The following is a 17,560-nucleotide window of genomic DNA, read 5'->3' as shown; positions in this document are numbered from 1 at the left end:
ACAAAAGGCTGTTGGGCAGTGTACCCAAAATTTGTAAGGGGAAAATATCCTCCACCCACCAGTGAGAAAGGAGCAAAAATCAAGCACCTATTCTCCAAATGGGATCTCACGTTGGGGCTGGAGCTTGAGGTGAGGAAGTGAACACGGGTCATGGGAATCCTAAGATGCCAGTGTGGATAATTCAAGAGTCCCTGAAGACCTGGATTCTGACCCCGGTACCTACGTGTCAGAGAGAATACGGATATTGTAAGTTCCACAGAAGACATTTCTCTCCTCCATCAGGACCTGCTGGGTTTCCTGGTTCTGGTATGCAGCCCACAGGTTGTAGTCATTCTAAGAAAGGGACACATGGAGTCAAAGTACGGTGGAACTTTACCCAGGGTCCCAGGCACACCTCCTCTGGAGTCTCCCCTTGCAAGGGCACAAGGGCCCGTGGATTCTTCCTCTTCAAGCTGCAGCTGCTGCTACGTGGTGGGGGCGAGGGGACAGTGAGCAGGCACTGACGTAATCTGTGAGTTAGAAAATATTGAGTGAAGGGTGCTAACTCTCCTTCTATCTCTTTGTGTTTTCTATGTGTTCTGATTCCACGAACTTTTGATATTGCTGACAGCGCAACTTTCCCAAAAACAAGCTCACAAAATAAAGTCATAGGCGCCCTTTGATGGGCCACTTCATGGAAGCCGGGGTTTCATGTTTATATCGCATATTCCTGACCGTACAAAGCATACTCATGGAAACTCAAGCTGTATGTGAAATTACTGTTACACACTCTATGCTTCAAAGTTTGCATACATACGCAACCCTGATTTTTCCTTACAGCTGCCTCACCAAGTACATCATTTGCCCCGTGAATTATTCTCATCATTTTACAGATGAGGCACGTGAGCCTCAGAGAGGGGAGATCAGTTTTATCAAGTCTCAGCAGGGGTGCTTCTCTTTCCTTTCCAATCATTCCCTCCCTCCCTCTCTTCCTTCCTGCCCTCCTTCCATCCCTCTCCCCGCTCCATCACACACTTTCTGAACAGTTGCCAAATTTGGGCATAGATGATTCAACTGGGTTCCCAGTTCCACTCTTCTTCCCAGCAATAGTCTCCACCCTCACACAGCATGAATACCAATCACCCTTGCAGGAAACCAAAAACTAGGGTGCATTTATTGTGAAAGCAAAGAAGACCATAGCATCACGTCTGCATCTGGGAGTCCTCCCAGGGACATCTCTTCTTAAGTCTCCTTCCAAACCTTAGCCTTCTCCTCCATGCCTGTACTCTTCCTCAGGATGCCCACTTTCCTCAGCTCACTCTCCTTCATTATCTTTAACCAAGCACTAATGTCCATCGAGACGTCTCTCCAGAAAAATCTCTCAACCTGCTTCCCCTCCAGTGTCCAGGCAGCTTTGATAACCTGCCTTGAATTAAATGAGGCTTCCTTGGCTTCTCACAGCCCAGGATGGAATTCCTTGGCTCTTGCTCATCAACTAAGTTTTGAAAGCCTAGGAGCCACATGGTGGAGACAGTGGGAGGAAAAAGATGGGTTCAAATCCCAGCTCTGCCACTGGCAAGCTATGAGACCTTGAGCAAGTTTCTAAGATCATAGTCTTCATTCCACATCCATAAAGTGGAAGCAATGATATCTACCCAACTATGGTGAAGATCAAGTAAATGATGTATACAGAGCCCTTGGCACAGTGCCTGGCACATTGCTCAGCTCGGTAGAGAGCACCCGTTGTGATCACCACCCCTCAGAAGCACGCACCTCCACCTTTTCCTGCGAGACCCCTTAACTGCTTAGTCTTGATACCTCACTTGTTCTCTTCTAAAAAGCAGTCTCCGTACTGCTTTAGCTGTTTCTCTCTCTTCTCTTAAGTTATATGTTTCTAAAATATCAAACACTGTCCAGGTAGTGCTTTTTTGACAGGCAGTTACTAACTACATCACCTAAGGAAGTAGGGTGTTAGTTTTGTTATACTTAACAGAGCGACAGGCTTGGAAAGAGCGGGTCAGCATTCAACTTGTATCTCTCTCTCTCCACTGGCTGGGAGACCTGAAACTCTCTGTTCCTCAGTTTCTTCATCTATACAATGAGTGAATGTGTCAGTTCAAAGATAAAAAATTGCAGGTCAAATGAGGTCCACAAATGTGTTTTCTTTGGCCCACATAATTTCTAAAAATACTTTTAATTAGTTGCCAGCATTTAAGAAAAGCAAGAGAGGTCACATGATAATTCAGATTTCTATCTTCTCTTGAAAGCTCACATGGTCTGGGAGGTTGAGTCCACAGCCTCCCATGGCAATAATTATCTGGAGCTGAGTGGCAACTGGCCCCTTCAGATGGGGAGTGAACGCTCCAATTTATCACAGTCGCATTGTCCTTTACTGCCCACATGTCCCATTTCCCTCCTTCATGTGACCTATCTGACCTCTACAGACATATAAACTAGATGATCCCTCTGGACACTTCTGTTTCTCAGATTCTAATTTATATTGCGGTTTTCTTATGGGAAGCTTCAGTCTGACCACCCCTTGTTAAATATCCTTCTTTTGGGGCCCATTGAATAGATTTCAAAATAGAAAGGCCTTGAGCAGAGAAGAGGGGTCAGGAATCTAATGGTTTTAGGAATAACCACCATTTCCTGGATAGGCAGAACACAGAGCTCAGAGTCTCCCGTTTACTCTTCTCTATTATTGCCGAAGATTTGGTAGGAGGTCTATGGTTAAGTAATTCTCCTCTTCCATCATAGAACCAGGATGAACTTGAAGTAAGAGGTGAGGAAGCTTAATTCATTCTTGACCCTGGACATTCTGGACCAGCTCAGGCCCTCCCCTCCTACCCTTCTCATTCCCGAGCTGGAGTCTTGCAGCCTCAAGAGGCATGGACTGATAGATGTCAAGGAAAATCCCAGCTATCACTGACATTGCTCCTGGCTCTGAGCTCTCCACTAGATGACTTGGTACAATAGACAGAAGATATGGCCATGGGATTTGAAGTGAAAAGCCAAATTAATTCACTCATTTAACAGATAAGGAATTTAAGGCTTAAGGAGAGGAAGTGACCTGCTTAAGGACACACAGCTCAGAACTCTGGTCTTCTTTAGGAAATGTTGCCTCCCATATCCTATATCCATATGCTATATCCTATATCTTCCCATTTCCTATATCCTTGTGTGAGAGCTGAGTCTGGACTTCAGCCTTCAATGGCCAATAAGAATGTGACATTGACAGTTCCTTGTCCCAGATGCCATGGGAACCCACCTTTGTTCTCAGTTTCAATTTTGGATTTTTCACACGCGTGCGCTTTCCATCTTCTGCCTCTTTAGGAACCGGGATAGAAACTTTGTTGGCATAATTAGGATCTATTCCCTTTGTGTAGGACCCCTGGGGAAAAAAATAACAGAAAATGGCTACTCTTGGTTCCTACTGTTCAAGAGGAGGGGGAAATCTAGTGCTTGGCAAGATCGGAAAGATGGGTACGCTCTGGCTAAGGGAGGCCTAGGCCTGGTCAGTTAGGCCAGTTGTGTGTGCAGACTGGTTTAAGGAGGATAAGGAAAACCAAACATATGGAGCAAGACCAGCAGGAGATGGTCAGCAGTTCCCAGCTTTCCAGAGTCTGGTCTACCTTACAATGCCTGCTTCTTCTCATCTTCTGTCATCTATCTCTGGTGGGAAACATCCAAGCTACCAAGAAGCCATGATTTAGGGTTAGGATTCAAGCAAGAAACAGAAGTAAAAATGCCAGAGATGGTTACTGTTGGGGGGAAATTACATTTTAAGCTCCACTTCAGTGGCCCGCAGTTCACGGGTTTGGATCCCAGGCGTGGACTGACACACAGCTCGTCAAGCCATGCTGTGGTGGCATCCTACATACAAAACAGAGGAGGAATGGCACAGATGTTAGCTCAGGGCCAATCTTCCTCACCAAAAATAAATTAATAAATATATATGTACTTTGTGGCCTTGTAAACATCTATGTACCCTATGAGGCTGATCCAGAATCTGGGAAAAAATTCCCTGCTTTGTGAGATTTTGGAAAGGCTCTGCCTCTCTCTTCCTGAGAAGTTTCCATACATGTTGTCCCTGCTGGATACACTAACAAAGGAAGTGTAAATGGTGATTAGTGAGGAGTTCAGACAAAAAGGAAGTGACTGCTGAAGCCTGGGAGGTGGCAAATGTGGAGCAGGGAGCCAGGGAAGGGTCTGCTGAGTAGACAGAAAGGCCCACAGTCGGGTCTCCAGCCCACCCAGTCCCAAACAGGAAATACCTGCAAGAACGTAATCTGGTTCTGAATGAACGTGTGCATCGACAGGTCCATCTTGACCTGCTGTACCAGTGCAGCCCAGTGCTGGCTCACAGAAGCACACCTGTTTAAGGTGTTTTTATCCAGTATACCTGAAAAAAAAAAAGATAGACCTGGAAACCTTCGAACTGGGCCTCAATGGGAGGTCTCCTGAGAAATCCCCCAATACACCCCAGCATACTTAGAATATACTTGGAGAGATGGATGGGCAGGTGACGGATGAAGTCCCGATATTTGCTGACCCCAGAACACAGGTCTCTGACAGCATCCAGGTCAACCAACAGATCGGCGGAGGCGCACTCTGCCTTGGGCATGTCTGCTTTTCCAGAAAACAGCCTATTCATCTCGGAAATAAACTGGATGGAATTCTTCCATTGTCCTAGAGTGAAGCCAGAGAAAGGTGCATGGTTGGGTTGTCTCTGTGCTAAGTCCATGTCAAGAGAAAGTCCTCACCAAAAGCTCTCCCCCAGGGGCCGGCCCCGTGGCACAGCAGTTGAGTTCGCACGTCCCACTTTGGCAGCCTGGGGTTCGCCGGTTCAGATCCAGGGTCAAGCTTGCCCATCAGGCTTGCCAAGCCGTGCTGTGGTAGGCGTCCCACATATAAAGTAGAGGAAGATGGGCACGGATATGAACTCAGGGCCAGTCTTCCTTAGCAAAAAGAGGAGGATTGGCAGCAGTTAGCTCAGGGCTAATCTTCCTCCAACAAACAAACAAAAAAAGCTTTCCCCCAAAATAGAGCTCAGCAGAGTCTACCCTTAGGCCCCAGGGTTTCCATCATTTCTTCTGTCAAAATGAAAGTAGAACCTCCCAAACCAAGCACACAAATCCTTTTCAACTTTCTCAGCTCAAAGAGATGTCTATAAAAACACCTGCCCTGCTCTGGTGAATGGCGTTGTGTCTGGAATTTCTTTTAAATTACCCCAACAAGAAAAAGTTTTAAACATGTTTTGAAAGGAGGAATGAATGAAATATTGATAAATGTTGATAATTTTTGAAGTTGGTGATGGTTATGTGGGTGGTTATTGCAATGTTCTTCTGCTTTTGAAATTTGAAATTTTCCATATAAAAAATGTTTTAGAATCTATGCTTTGTGTTTCCTGTAATTAGTTCACGTATACGTCTTGCTTCAAAAACCAACTTATCTGGGCCTTGAGGTCAGGCCCAAATTTCCCACTACTTTGTTTCCTCCTAAAGAGTAAATCCAGGGCTGCGAAAGTAGCCGCTGAGGGGTGGAATCCCAGAGGAGCCCACCGTGCCAGAGGTCAGGGCAGGGCGAGGGACTGTGGCCTGGAGCAGAGGCGACTTCAAAGGGCACTCTTGATAGTTTCCTTCCTGATCTCTCTTTTCAGGTGTCTTTCCAGGGAACCCCGGTGGAGAGGTGGCAATATAGACTTGAGGGTCACTTCTCCCCTACCAGATGTGGGATTAACTGAGAGAATAAATTTCAGGGAGCCCAACATACACACTGTGGGTGTCAAGTGAATGTTAGTTCCGCAAAGCTGCCATCCTCAGATGCTGCTGCCCTGCCAGCCCCTCCAACTCCATTGAGACTTTCTAATCTCCTATCTATTGACTTTCTTGCTACAAGCTGACTCACCAGTCTTAGTTGCACCTCCCACCACATTTTCAGGCGAGCTTTTTTTCCCTGAAGCTTTGGACAAAGGGAAGGATGTGTGCCTGGTTCTGGCTGTCCAGTAGACACGCGAGGTCTCAGACTGGAGGTTGTGGTCTTTCTCGGGGAAGAAAAGCACATTGTTGAAGTCTTGATTGAGGCCTGAAAAACAAAAGACCAAGACAAGGTTTCTCTGTAAGCAATGAGAAAGAGGTGGAGAGAAACGATTTTATTTCTACTTGCTTCTTTAAATCTACACAAAATGGACCAGGCCAGTTACAACTGTTTTCATTTGGGGACTCTGAGTTTCTACACAAAAATCAAAGAAAGCCCCCTGTTAGGTTTTGCCAGCCCACCTACAACACAAAATTTATCAGAGCTCTATCTACAAGGAGGGAGAGAGAGCGCTGGGGGCAGGAGCCGGAAGAGGGACTGCTTGTCTGAGCTCTTGCTTAATTTTCTTCAACAATATGAATAACTGCCCTTGAGCCAAATTAGAAAATTGAGTTTTTTAAGACAGGAGCTCCTCTAGGAAGACGGGAATGTAGGATCAACCTGTAACTGGACTTACACAACCCCAGTCCAAGGAGCCGATGCCCACAGTGGGTGATGGAAGCCTTTGAGAGAGCCCACAGAACACGGCGTGTGCCTGTACATGCCGGATCTATCATAGTTCCCCGCCCCTGTCTGAGGGGTAGCGCCGCACAGTGGGAGATGTTCGGGATGGGAGGCCTGCTCAGGAGAGGTCACCTTGTTGGGTGACCTAGGCCATGTCACTCCGATTCTGTGAACTTTGGCTTCCTCAATATAAAATTAAGGAGCTGGACTGGTTGGTCTCTAATCTAACTTATAGGATTCTCTGATTTTTTTCATCTCTTCTTCATTCCAGAATATCATTCTATTATTTCCATGACATACCAAGCGGCATATATCGGGATCCACTGCTCCACAGGTCATCTAGCTTTAAAATTCTTTTGGATTCTGTTAGTGCAAAATATGACCACAAATCAGGTCTCAGAGACATTGAGAATTCCCTACCTTCAAGAGCTCAAACTCTGAATTCCTCCACCTGACCACTCCCTCCCAGCCCTCTCCACCCCTCACAAAACCTGGGCTTCCCCACGCTGGACCTTCCACTCCCAGACCCCTCTGTCATCTCTTGTCTCTTTCCTCCCTTCTGGTTTCTTTTGCTTCCCTGATCCAACTGGTCAAACATTTCCAAGATCTTCTCACTGACACCCTACACCAAGGACTCTCAAGGTGAGGTCCTCAGATCAGCAACATCAGCATCAGCTGGGAACCTGCTAGAAATGCAGAATCTCGAGCCCACGGCAGACCTACCGAGTCAGCAGCACAGGGGGAGGACCCCAGCCTTCTGCGTTTTAATAGGCGCTCCTGGTGATTGGGGCACAAGCTGCACTTTGAGAACGACCGCCCCAGCCTTATTGGGCCCTTTCACTATCTCCAGGCTTGGATAAACTCCACTCCAAGGTTGGATTTTATGCACAAGCAAGGGATATGATAGAATGAATGAAAACGAGCCCTAAGTTTTGACTTCTTGGCCTGGGTTTTGTACAGCGCAAGCTGAAAGGTAAAGCAATTCTGTAGCTTCCCCTTACATCCCTCCCAAACCCAGTCCAATCCCTAACCCGTGAACGCAGGAGCCACACCAGCATGAAGCAGTAAAGGTACGGACCATTTCTGGGCCTAGGGGATGCAGAAATCCATTTTAAAGGCCTGACAGTTAAAAGTTCTGCACTACTTCCTTCTGCATTTGTTGTTTTATAATTTTCTAGAAGGAAGTCACATTCAGCAATTTCTCCTTTGGTAAACAGGATCAGGTGTCAGGACAAAGAACTCTATCCTGCGCTCTGGAAAATCCCCACCTACCTAAGCTTGTCCACACCTCTGGTCCCTTTACAGGCTCCTGAAGTCTGGCTGGTCTTGGGGGCCCTCTGGTCTCTACCTGTGGCCTTGTTTACCTGAGATGTTGTTCTGCTCTCTCAGAAACAGGACTCTGATGACATTGGCAGCAGCAAGCAGTAACTTGGGGTCACACATCTGAAGCAGCAGGAGTGTGTAATTGGCCTTAGTCCGGTGGGTGCTGTTCCCAAACCAGCACAAAATCTCCCTCATCTTCTCTTCTACTGTTTTATCCAACATTTGGTTCAGGGAGGACTTCACGATTTTTCCCTCCTTCTTGTTGAGGTTGATCCGGGACCTGTTACAGATGAAATCCTTCCCCTGTGTGGCCTGAAGGATGTTTTGAAAATAGTGTAACAAATACAGGCTGTCTAACTGCTCCAGGATGCTAACTAGAAACCTCCTCTGGGACATCTCCCCAATCCTTCGGAACCACTCTTTGGTGGAGAAGACCTTCCAAGCCAAGACACATGTTTCACACTTTTGGCACACGGGGACAAAATCGCTTCCCCTCTCACAACGAAAATAGAGGGCATTCTTGAGCCTTGATTCCAGGTTCTCCATGATCCTGAGACGACCAGCTCATTTTATCCTTGTCCGTTGTCAACTCCACCAAACACCAGAGGAACAGGAGAAGCTGACAGAGACCCCAGCTGAGCCCTTTCTATTACAAACATCTCCCAGGGGAAAAGTAAACCTTTGCGATGGATGGAAAGCTTCTCTCCCCCAGAAACTGCCGGTAGAAGTCTGACTTTTTGTACTGACCTCCTAGGAAACATGACTTTACCGTAAATCTCCTAAACCCAGCACTGCTTAGCTGGAGGCAGTTGCTGTATATTCTGAAAGAGCTGGTCATCTCATTTCTAGAACAAGAATAGTGTCAGTTAAATTTGAGTAATATATGGGCCCCTTCCAAAGGAAAAAAAATATTGTGAAGCCAGATGTTGAGCTTCAATTGTTGTTGTTATTAATGACTTTTAAATATTCGTGAAAATAAAATTAGATGTAAACTTATGTTTATAGCTGTTTGGTTGTAAGATGGCTGTCTCAATGATCCTGAATATGTTTATATTCATTTTCTTAACTCGTCATCGAAGTAAAAACCCAAATGTTTAACATAAATTTAAGTTATTTAACTGCTTCAGAATGCTAACCAGAACCTCTGCAGGGAACCACTCCTTAGTGGAAAAAATTTCACTGGGCCTAAGAATATGTTTGGGGACTTCAAACCTCTGTCACATGCCCACTCATGTGTCTGGGAGTCAGTACCTTAGCGGTGAAGAGTGTGGGGTCGGGGTCAGACTCCTGGGTTTGGACCTCAGCCCAGCTGTTACTAGCTCTGTGAACACAGGCACCTGGCTTAATCCTCTGTGCTTCAGTGTCCTCATCTGTAAAATGGAGACAATAGTTCCTACTTGTGTTGTTGTGAGGATTAAATGAGATACTTTATGAAAAACACTTAGAAGATTGTACGGCACATATTTAGCCTTCAGTAAACACTAACCATTGTCCTATTGTTGTCATTATCACCACTGTTGTTAGGATTATTGTTCTGGGCAGCCAAACAATGTCCACTACAATGGCTATATGTGCATATGTACATACATTGAGATGCATGTAAAAAAATAATGAGGGGCCAGCCCCATGGCCAACTGGTTAAGTTAGTGCGCTCTGCTTCTGTGGCCCAGGGTTTCACCAGTTCAGATCCTGGGCTCCGACATGGCATGGTTCATCAGGCCATGCTGTGGTGGCATCCCACATAGCACAAACAGAAGGACCTACAACTAGAATATACAACTATGTACTGGGGGGCTTTGGGGAGAAGAAGAAGATAAGCATTGGCAACAGATGATGGCTCAGGTGCCAATGTTTGAAAATAATAATAATGAAGGTGTGTACACATAGTTTTTAAAAGAAAAGTGACATGAAACTGACTTAGTTATTACATGAGATCTTTCTTTACCAGTTAGCCCTGGCTCATGACCCATTTAGGAGTAATGACTTGGGCCATGAGAACCAACTCTGTGAGCGCTTGTGGCCCCCGGGAGGGTCCCAAGCAGAAGGCTTCTGCTGTCAGTTATGACCAGAAAGAGACAGGGGCTCATCGGGCTTCTCAAACATTTTCAGTAGAAAAATCCTGTTTGCAAACCATGTCTTCTATAAAATCTTATTACGTAACATAGACAGTGATATTACATTAGTACAAATTTATAAGTTCACAAGTCTGCTTGCTAGCAAGGCAATTATTGAGAACAATGGAGCTATTCTGATGAAGGCAACACCTTTAAAGCTGAAGTTAAAGATGACAGATACTGTTTTATATCAGCTTCAAAAGCCACAAAATTTAAATTAGCAGCTGCTCCAGGAACCTAGAGTGCTCAAAAAACAGTTTGAAAAATCACTAAGTGCTGATATGTTCAGAATGAATGTCTGCAAATAATTCTCAAAAGGCTCCACCAAAAACAATACACACACAATACACACACATATTCTGTGTATATATATATATGTGTGTGTGTATATATACACACACACAGAAAGAGCAAATGTATCAAAATGCCAATAATTGGTGAATGTGGGTGAAGAGTGTATGAGTGTTCATTGTTCTAATCTTTCAACTTTTCACAGGTTTGAAATTTTTCGAGGCTGGCCCGGTGACGCAGCGGTTAAGTTCACACATTTCGCTTCTCGGTGGCCCAGGGTTCACCAGTTCAGATCCCGGATACGGACATGGCACTGCTTGGCACGCCATACTGTGGTAGGCATCCCACATATGAAGTAGAGGAAGATGGGCACGGATGTTAGCTCAGGGCTAGGCTTCCTCAGCAAAAAAGAGGAGGACTGGCAGTAGTTAGCTCAGGGCTAGTGTTCCTCAAATAAATAAATGTTTCAAATAACTAATAAAGATATACTGCTAAGTTGGAAAAAAATTATTATAATAGACTACTATCTAGCAATAGCCACCAGCACACCACTGTAGCCAAAATGCCCTTGGAAATGTTGGGCAGCCCAGAAAAGAGTTTCGAAGGCACACTGAGACGATTCTACATCAGACAAGACAGGATTCAAACACTGATACTTAGGAGCCGGATGATCTTGAGTAAGCTCCCTGGCCTCTCTGAGCCTCAGTGTCTCCACTTATTGAGGACGGACGATGGTAGAAACGAAGGCAGGTAATAAAAATTACAGCTACCTTCTAGGATTAGAACAAATGTGTGAGACCAGTTGTCACTGCCACTGTTGTTGTTATGGTTATTGTCATTGCCCTAGGTTAAACTAAAAGGTTTGCAGTACTGTGACCGCTTCTAGTGCCTGTGTCCAGAGACCTGGCAGTTAGAGAAAGGCAATGGAAATCACGGCTGGAGTTGGTCAGCAATGGCAGTCTCCTACAAGGGTCAGGTGGGGACAGGAGAGCTGGGAAGGAGAGCAGTTCTAACAGCTCAACCTCTTCTATCTGAAGAGCTATCTAGAGAAAAGGCAAGAGCAGAGGAGCATCTTGATGGGGATTTTGGGATTTTTAGGCTGCTTAATTTTAAAACAGTTTATGATGAGGATTTTTAGGCTGGTTACTTTTCAAACTACAGATAAGAAGCAGGCTCCAAGGAGTGGAATTTGTTTGCCCTTTGATCAGAGACAATTGCATTTGTAAAGGAAATCTTCATGCCTCCCTCTCTGGAATTTGTTTGCCCCTTGTTGGGAAAACATTTACATTTCTAAGGGAAACCTCTATCTGTGAAGATGCCTCCCTCTCTGAGCCAGGAGGAAGGGGGGATGGCCTTATCTTTGAAGACTGTTTGGCAACCTCATGTAACTGACCCCCCACCCCAAAATCCTCCTTTGTCTTTAGCCGAGGATAATATTTGAGCAGTGACTTCTGCCATTTACTCAATCCGGTTTGATTTGTGGGACCACCAAATGGCCAGACCAAACGGGCACTAATAAAGAGATAACTCACACACCTATGCCTTAAATATTGGCCCTAACCCTCAGTTCGGGGCAGCAACAGGAGCTCTGACTGCCCGTGGGTCCTGTCCCCACGCACCAGCTCTGCCTGCCCATGGGTCCTGTCCCCATGCCAGCGGGGGCAGCAGCAGCGGCTCTGCCTGCCCATGGGCTCTGTCCCCATGCCAGCGGGGGCAGCAGAAGCAGCGGCAGCAGCAGAAGCTCCGACTGCCCATGGGTCCTGTCCCCATGCTATTCCACACTATTCTCTAAATAAAAGAGCACTACTGCCAGATCTTGAGAGTCTAAGAAATCTTTCTTTCGACTCCTCGGCTCACCGACCCCGCATCAATCTGATCAGGAAAGCCAGACACCCGCACCTGGCCCTGCTGTCCTGCCTGACGTTGCACGTGAGGTTTGGCTGATTCCCACCCACAGCCACCTGCCCTGGCTCAGCCAGCAGAAGTCAGAACAGGGCTGAGGTTCTGGAGTGGGAGGGTGTGGAGTGAAGCTGGGCTCTGCGGTAGAGCCAGTATTGCCCCTGGACAATGTGCCTGCTGCTCTCGGCCTGCTCCCCTTCTGTGAAATGAAATCATAATTCCACCTAGGTCACAGGTGGGTGTCAGGGTCTGTGGGGGACTGGAATTGGCCACCCCAAGATATGTCTCTTTGGCATGAGGATTATTTTGGGCTGGTTACTTGTAAAAACTGCAGACAGGAAAGAAACTGAAAAGTAGAATTTACTTACCCTTTGTCAAGAGACATTTACATTTGTAAGGGAAATCTCCATCTGTAAAGGTGTCTCCCTTTCTATACCAGGAAGAAGGGGGGATGACCTTATCTCTAGAAACTCTTAATCAATGCAGAAGGCAAGGACTTAAATCTGCATAATAATCTTAGTCCTGTTGACTGTACTTGTCTGGTAACTTCCTGTAACTGACTCCGCTACCCCCAACATCCTCCTTTGTCTTTAGCTGAAGATGATATTTAAGGTGGTGGCTTTGGCCATTTTGGCAAGTTGAGTAGCTCAGGTTGCCTGAGCCTCTCCCATGTATACATATTATAAAGCTTTATTTAATTTTCTCCTGTTATTCTGTCTCATGTGAATTTAATTCGTTCCCCAGCCAGAAGAACCCAGAGTGGGTAGAGGAAACGTCTTCCTCCCCTACAGGTCAAATGAATGAATGTATTTGAAAAGCCATTTTATAACGTGTCAAAAGCTATACAAGTATTGTTATCATTAGGGAAAGTGGGAAAATTGTCATGTTTTATCCATCACCTTCCCATCATGTGGTATTACACTTGTTGGCAAAGTTAAACAGGAAAAGTCTTTGGTCACGAGAAACCCATGAATTTCCAGGTTCCCAGTTTGCTCTTTGACTTTAAAAGAAGCAGGTGGGGAAGCAAGGGCATGGGCTAGAAATGTTTTATTCTCCAGAAGGGGGAGAACCAGGAGAGCACAGAAAAATTCTAAACTTAGCTAAAATAGCTGAATCTCCAAGGAGACAGAATGCTCCTCTGGTGGCCAAAACGCCTTCCTACTTGTCCTAAAACTCACAGGCACTTGCTATTGGTAGTTGAAGAACAGAACAGGTTAAAGAGAATAGATAGAGGTAAACCAGTGCTTCTCAAACCTAAGAATGTGTGTTTGTGTGTCTCTGTGTGTGTGCGTGCATGTGTGTGTGTCAGAATCCCCTGAAGGCCTTGTTAACACAGATTGCTGGGCCCCACCCCCAGAGTTTCTGATTCGAGGTCTAGGTTGATGAGCTCCCAGGCGGTGCTGATGCTGGTCAGGAAACCACACTTTGAGAACCGCTGATGTAAGCTGTGCTCTGGTCTCACAATCTATGAACATAACTCCATTTTAGAAATAAACACTAATACTTAATTCTTTCAAAACTTATTTTTGTGTCTTTTACCAAGTAACTTAAACCTCTCTGAGCCGCCAGTTTTTCATCTTTGTCTATGAAATAGGGAAAATATCATCCATCTCACAGGGCTGCAAAGATGAAGTGAGATAAGAAATGACGTTTAAAACTAGTACTCAAAATGCTAAAGCCCTTTTTACTTCTTATTAATCTTAAAAAATCTAAGCTTTGGAGAGGAATCTGACGACCTCAGCAAAACTTTAGCAAATATGATAGGCAGAGGGGGATTAGGAGAGAGAGAGAGAATTAGAACGTCTGCTGTGTCTGACCAGCTGAATCTGCTACTCTCCGTTCTTATTTGTGCTCAGGGACTTGCCAGGGCTAGTGATGACTCCCGTGTGACAGTTGTCTGCTTTATGTTTGCATAGGTCCTAAAAATTCTGCTACAGTAGCTTTAGTAGCTTTTATAGGCTCGAGCCATGCATTTGTCATTGATGAACACATGATCTGTTGGTGAAGGGTGCAACAAGTGACCGCCGGTGTTCTGTAAATAAGAACAGGTCTAGGTTTCAGGGTTGGACGCGCTCTGAGAGACACGTGGGGAGTCCCACGCCCCTCATTTTATGGATGAGGAAACTGAGGCCCAGAATGGTTACGTGAGATAGCCAAATACCACTGGCAGAATGCCCACGTTGAAGGCTGCACTGATGGAAACTACAGTGACAAATAATACACTCCAGTGGGAGCAGGACTCGGTGGTCTGGGGTGAAGCTGGATATTCACTTCTCTGAGACGGGGACCAAGAAACCCTAGAGTCCTAGAGGCCAATTTGAGGAGCAGGTCAAGAACAGCATAAGTAGAAGAAATGAGAAAGAAAAGAGAGAGAGAAAGAGTGGTAGAAGAGGAGATGGAGAGAAAATGCAAAAAAAAGATTAAGAAGGGTAGTCTTCCCCTGGCAGCCTTGTCTCCATCCCTCCAAATGGGATGCAGCGTGGGATCCTGGCCCCGACCAGTATTAGCCGTGGCTACTGAGGTAAGCACAGAATTTATTTGACAAAAAGAAAAAGGAAAAGGAAATTGAAGGAAGGACGAGAACAATGAAATGCACAATATTGCCGAATGGAAACACTGGTTGCTCAAGAGTAAACGAAATTACTAATGAGCAGATCTCTTACTTTTTGGGTTGTTGTTCCACTCTAAATTTATTTAACCAACTAATATGACAAATAAGCTGATTGCACAGAACCAAGTATCCTAGTTTTCCCCCAGAGAAAGGTGGATACAACAAACCAGGAGCCCGCCTCTGCGTGGACCTCTGCATGGGGACCCCTAGGGCAATCCCCATCTCCCACCACACCTGCCGCCCCACCTGGGCTTCTCTGAGCTCCCAGCTGTGAGGCCCGGTGTGCCAGGGCAGGGTTAGCAACCTGACACCCAAGCCAGTCACACTGTCTCAGGATCACAGCATAAAGCCCGGAGCATCCCGGAGGAAATAAAATTTAATTTCAAAGTTAAGCTTTAAACTGACTAGAGCAAAGATGGAGCAGGAGGAGGAGAGGAGGGGCTGAGAGGCATGGCTGGAACAGAAGAGAAGATGATGGGTTTTCATGTAAGCTTCTGGAGAGCACGTTATAATTGAAAAGGCTGCAAAGACTGAATTGCTTTAGCTCAAAGTGGCTGAGATAGTATAAGGGGTTAATCCCAGTTTACACAGCTTGGTAGCATTTTTGAAGTTTCTTTTTTTTTTTAAAGACTGGCACCTGAGCTAACTTCTGTTGCCAATCTGCTTTCTTTTTTCCTTCTTCTCCCCAAAGCCCCCCAGTACATAGTTGTATATTCTAGTTGTGAGGGCCTCTGGTTGTGCTATGTGAGCTGCCACCTCAGCATGTCAGGATGAGCGGTGGCATGTCTGTGCCCAGGATCCAAACCGGCGAAACCCTGGGCCACTGAAGTGGAATGTGCAAACTTAACCACTCCACCACGGGGCCAGCCCCTGAAGATTATATTTTTTATATGGGACACACACATATATACACATGCATACCTCTTTTCAGGTAATCATCAGGGCCACCACACAAGTTATTAATTTGGAGGAAAAGATTTTAACCCCAAATGGCTGTCCACTGCTGTGCTGACCCTCAGTCCTTGTTAGATGACCTGTTCCACCTCTTCTTTTCCAGTACCTGGCCTCCTTCCTTCCAGGACATGGTGATATTTTTTCGACAAGACGACAGAGCAAACCAGAAACAGAGATAAAGACTACGCATATCCCAGCAAAGCCTGGCCGGCCAGTCACTCTCCTGAGCCGTACACAGTGGCTGCCCTGCATGTGGACCCCACACGGCACAGGGACCCTCCCTGCGAAGGTCTCCTGCTCCCCGTTCTCATCACGGGTGTGGAGGGAGGGGACTCAGTGCCCAAATCCCAGGGAACTCGGAGAAACAGGAAGTGTGGGCACTGCCTTTCCTTCCGGCCTCTGTCTGAGGCCAATGGGGCTGGTGTGGGAGCCCCTGGAATGGCAGCAGCGGGTTGTAGAGACGAGAAGCAATCAGGGAGTAGGTCGGTCAATGACACTGCAGTCACTGAAGATGACCTGAGAAAATGTTAAATTAGAAGCAGGGCACCGGGACATGGAAACGAGGAATGCATTTCGTATACTGCCTCATCTGTTATCCTCTTGAATAGTAGATTCCTATTTAGCTCTTCACGTACGAACAATTTTCAATTTAAATGAGCATTTTGTGATCAAGAGACGCAGCTTGTTATCTTCCGGGTGACTCTATCTTAGTACCTAGCACAGTGGCTCGCACGTTATAAATGTCACATACATTGAATCGATTTGATTTGAGGACAGTCATTCCAAAAACATGCTGAACCAGGTTGAAGACGTAAGGGCCCCGTGACTGTGCCAGTACTCACACCTCATCATGTCAACACTGATCCCAGGAGAATGTGGGAATTGACTCAGAATTCATAGGATTCCTAGAGGACATTGCCATATGCCCTGGGACTTCAAAAAATTGAGACAAGAATAAATTATGTCATGGCTAAAATTACACTCTGACTCTACAGTCACAAATGGTCTAGTAATAGAAAAAAACAGTCTGGCACCAAGAAGAGCTCTGGATGAGTTCAGATTTTTTTTTTTTTCAAAATGAGTCTGCACAATGGGAGAGGAAATAGAAGTGGGTAAATACAGGAGAGTGACACACACAGCTTGGGGGAAATGACAGAGAATATAAAATAAGCCTTTATTCTTTTTTTGTTTGTTTAATTTCTTTATTTGTTTGTTTTAGGCAATTTTCAGTTTTTAGACCAAGAAAAAGTAAAAAAGATGTGTCTATCACTTGAGGCAATGACAGAAAGAAAGCAAACATTCCCTACTCTCAATTTTGCTCTGATCTTTTCTATCAAAAAGGAAGGTCTTGAAACTGAAAACAAGTGGACAAAAAGGGCGGACAAGGAAATGAAGTTCAAGACAGGTAAGGGTTCCTTGTACATGAGTCAAGTATTCCAGCATAAACAAATTTCGTCTCACGGCACTGCCACAATTACCAACGAGACTCCAGTCCAGGCAGTAACCTCCAAGAAATTAGGGAGAACAGTAAAGGATGAGGGCAGGCAGAACTGTCTTGATTTTTAAAAGAAAAATAAGGTAGATTGTAGAAACAACAGACTAGTCAACTTGGTGTTCATCCACAACAGAATTCTAAAATGGTTTATCAGATATTTTGGGAGCATTTAGAAAAGAAAGTAACAAGCACCAATGACCCACAAGGGTTTGATAAAAATCAGGCAGGCCAAGCTGACCTCAGTTTCTCTTTCGAGAGGATTGTTAGACAGGCAGAGCAAGGAAAAGCAGACGTAACATATCTTGATCTCTGCCACTGAACAGTCCTTCATTACATCCAGTGGAAAAGGGGAAG

General features: G+C 45.5%; 1 protein-coding gene across 2 annotated transcripts in view; it reads right to left on the bottom strand.

Moving 5' to 3' along the window:
* Positions 1–8,576, bottom strand: part of FBXW10B (F-box and WD repeat domain containing 10B) — a 68,018-nt gene extending 59,442 nt beyond the window's left edge. For both annotated transcript variants that reach the window (XM_014864200.3, XM_070482306.1), the window contains exons 1-6: positions 7,884–8,576; positions 5,887–6,063; positions 4,471–4,668; positions 4,254–4,381; positions 3,248–3,370; positions 224–333 (exon numbers count right to left, since the gene is read on the bottom strand). In XM_014864200.3, the coding sequence (XP_014719686.1) occupies positions 224–333; positions 3,248–3,370; positions 4,254–4,381; positions 4,471–4,668; positions 5,887–6,063; positions 7,884–8,388 (1,241 nt within the window). In that variant the 5' untranslated portion in view covers positions 8,389–8,576. The remainder of the gene's footprint in view (positions 1–223; positions 334–3,247; positions 3,371–4,253; positions 4,382–4,470; positions 4,669–5,886; positions 6,064–7,883) is intronic.
* Between the last annotated feature and the right edge of the window lie 8,984 nt (positions 8,577–17,560).

Source organism: Equus asinus, chromosome 13, assembly GCF_041296235.1.
Source record: "Equus asinus isolate D_3611 breed Donkey chromosome 13, EquAss-T2T_v2, whole genome shotgun sequence".
Taxonomy (NCBI): Eukaryota; Metazoa; Chordata; class Mammalia; order Perissodactyla; family Equidae; genus Equus; species Equus asinus.
This window is presented reverse-complemented; position numbering and strand designations above follow the sequence as displayed.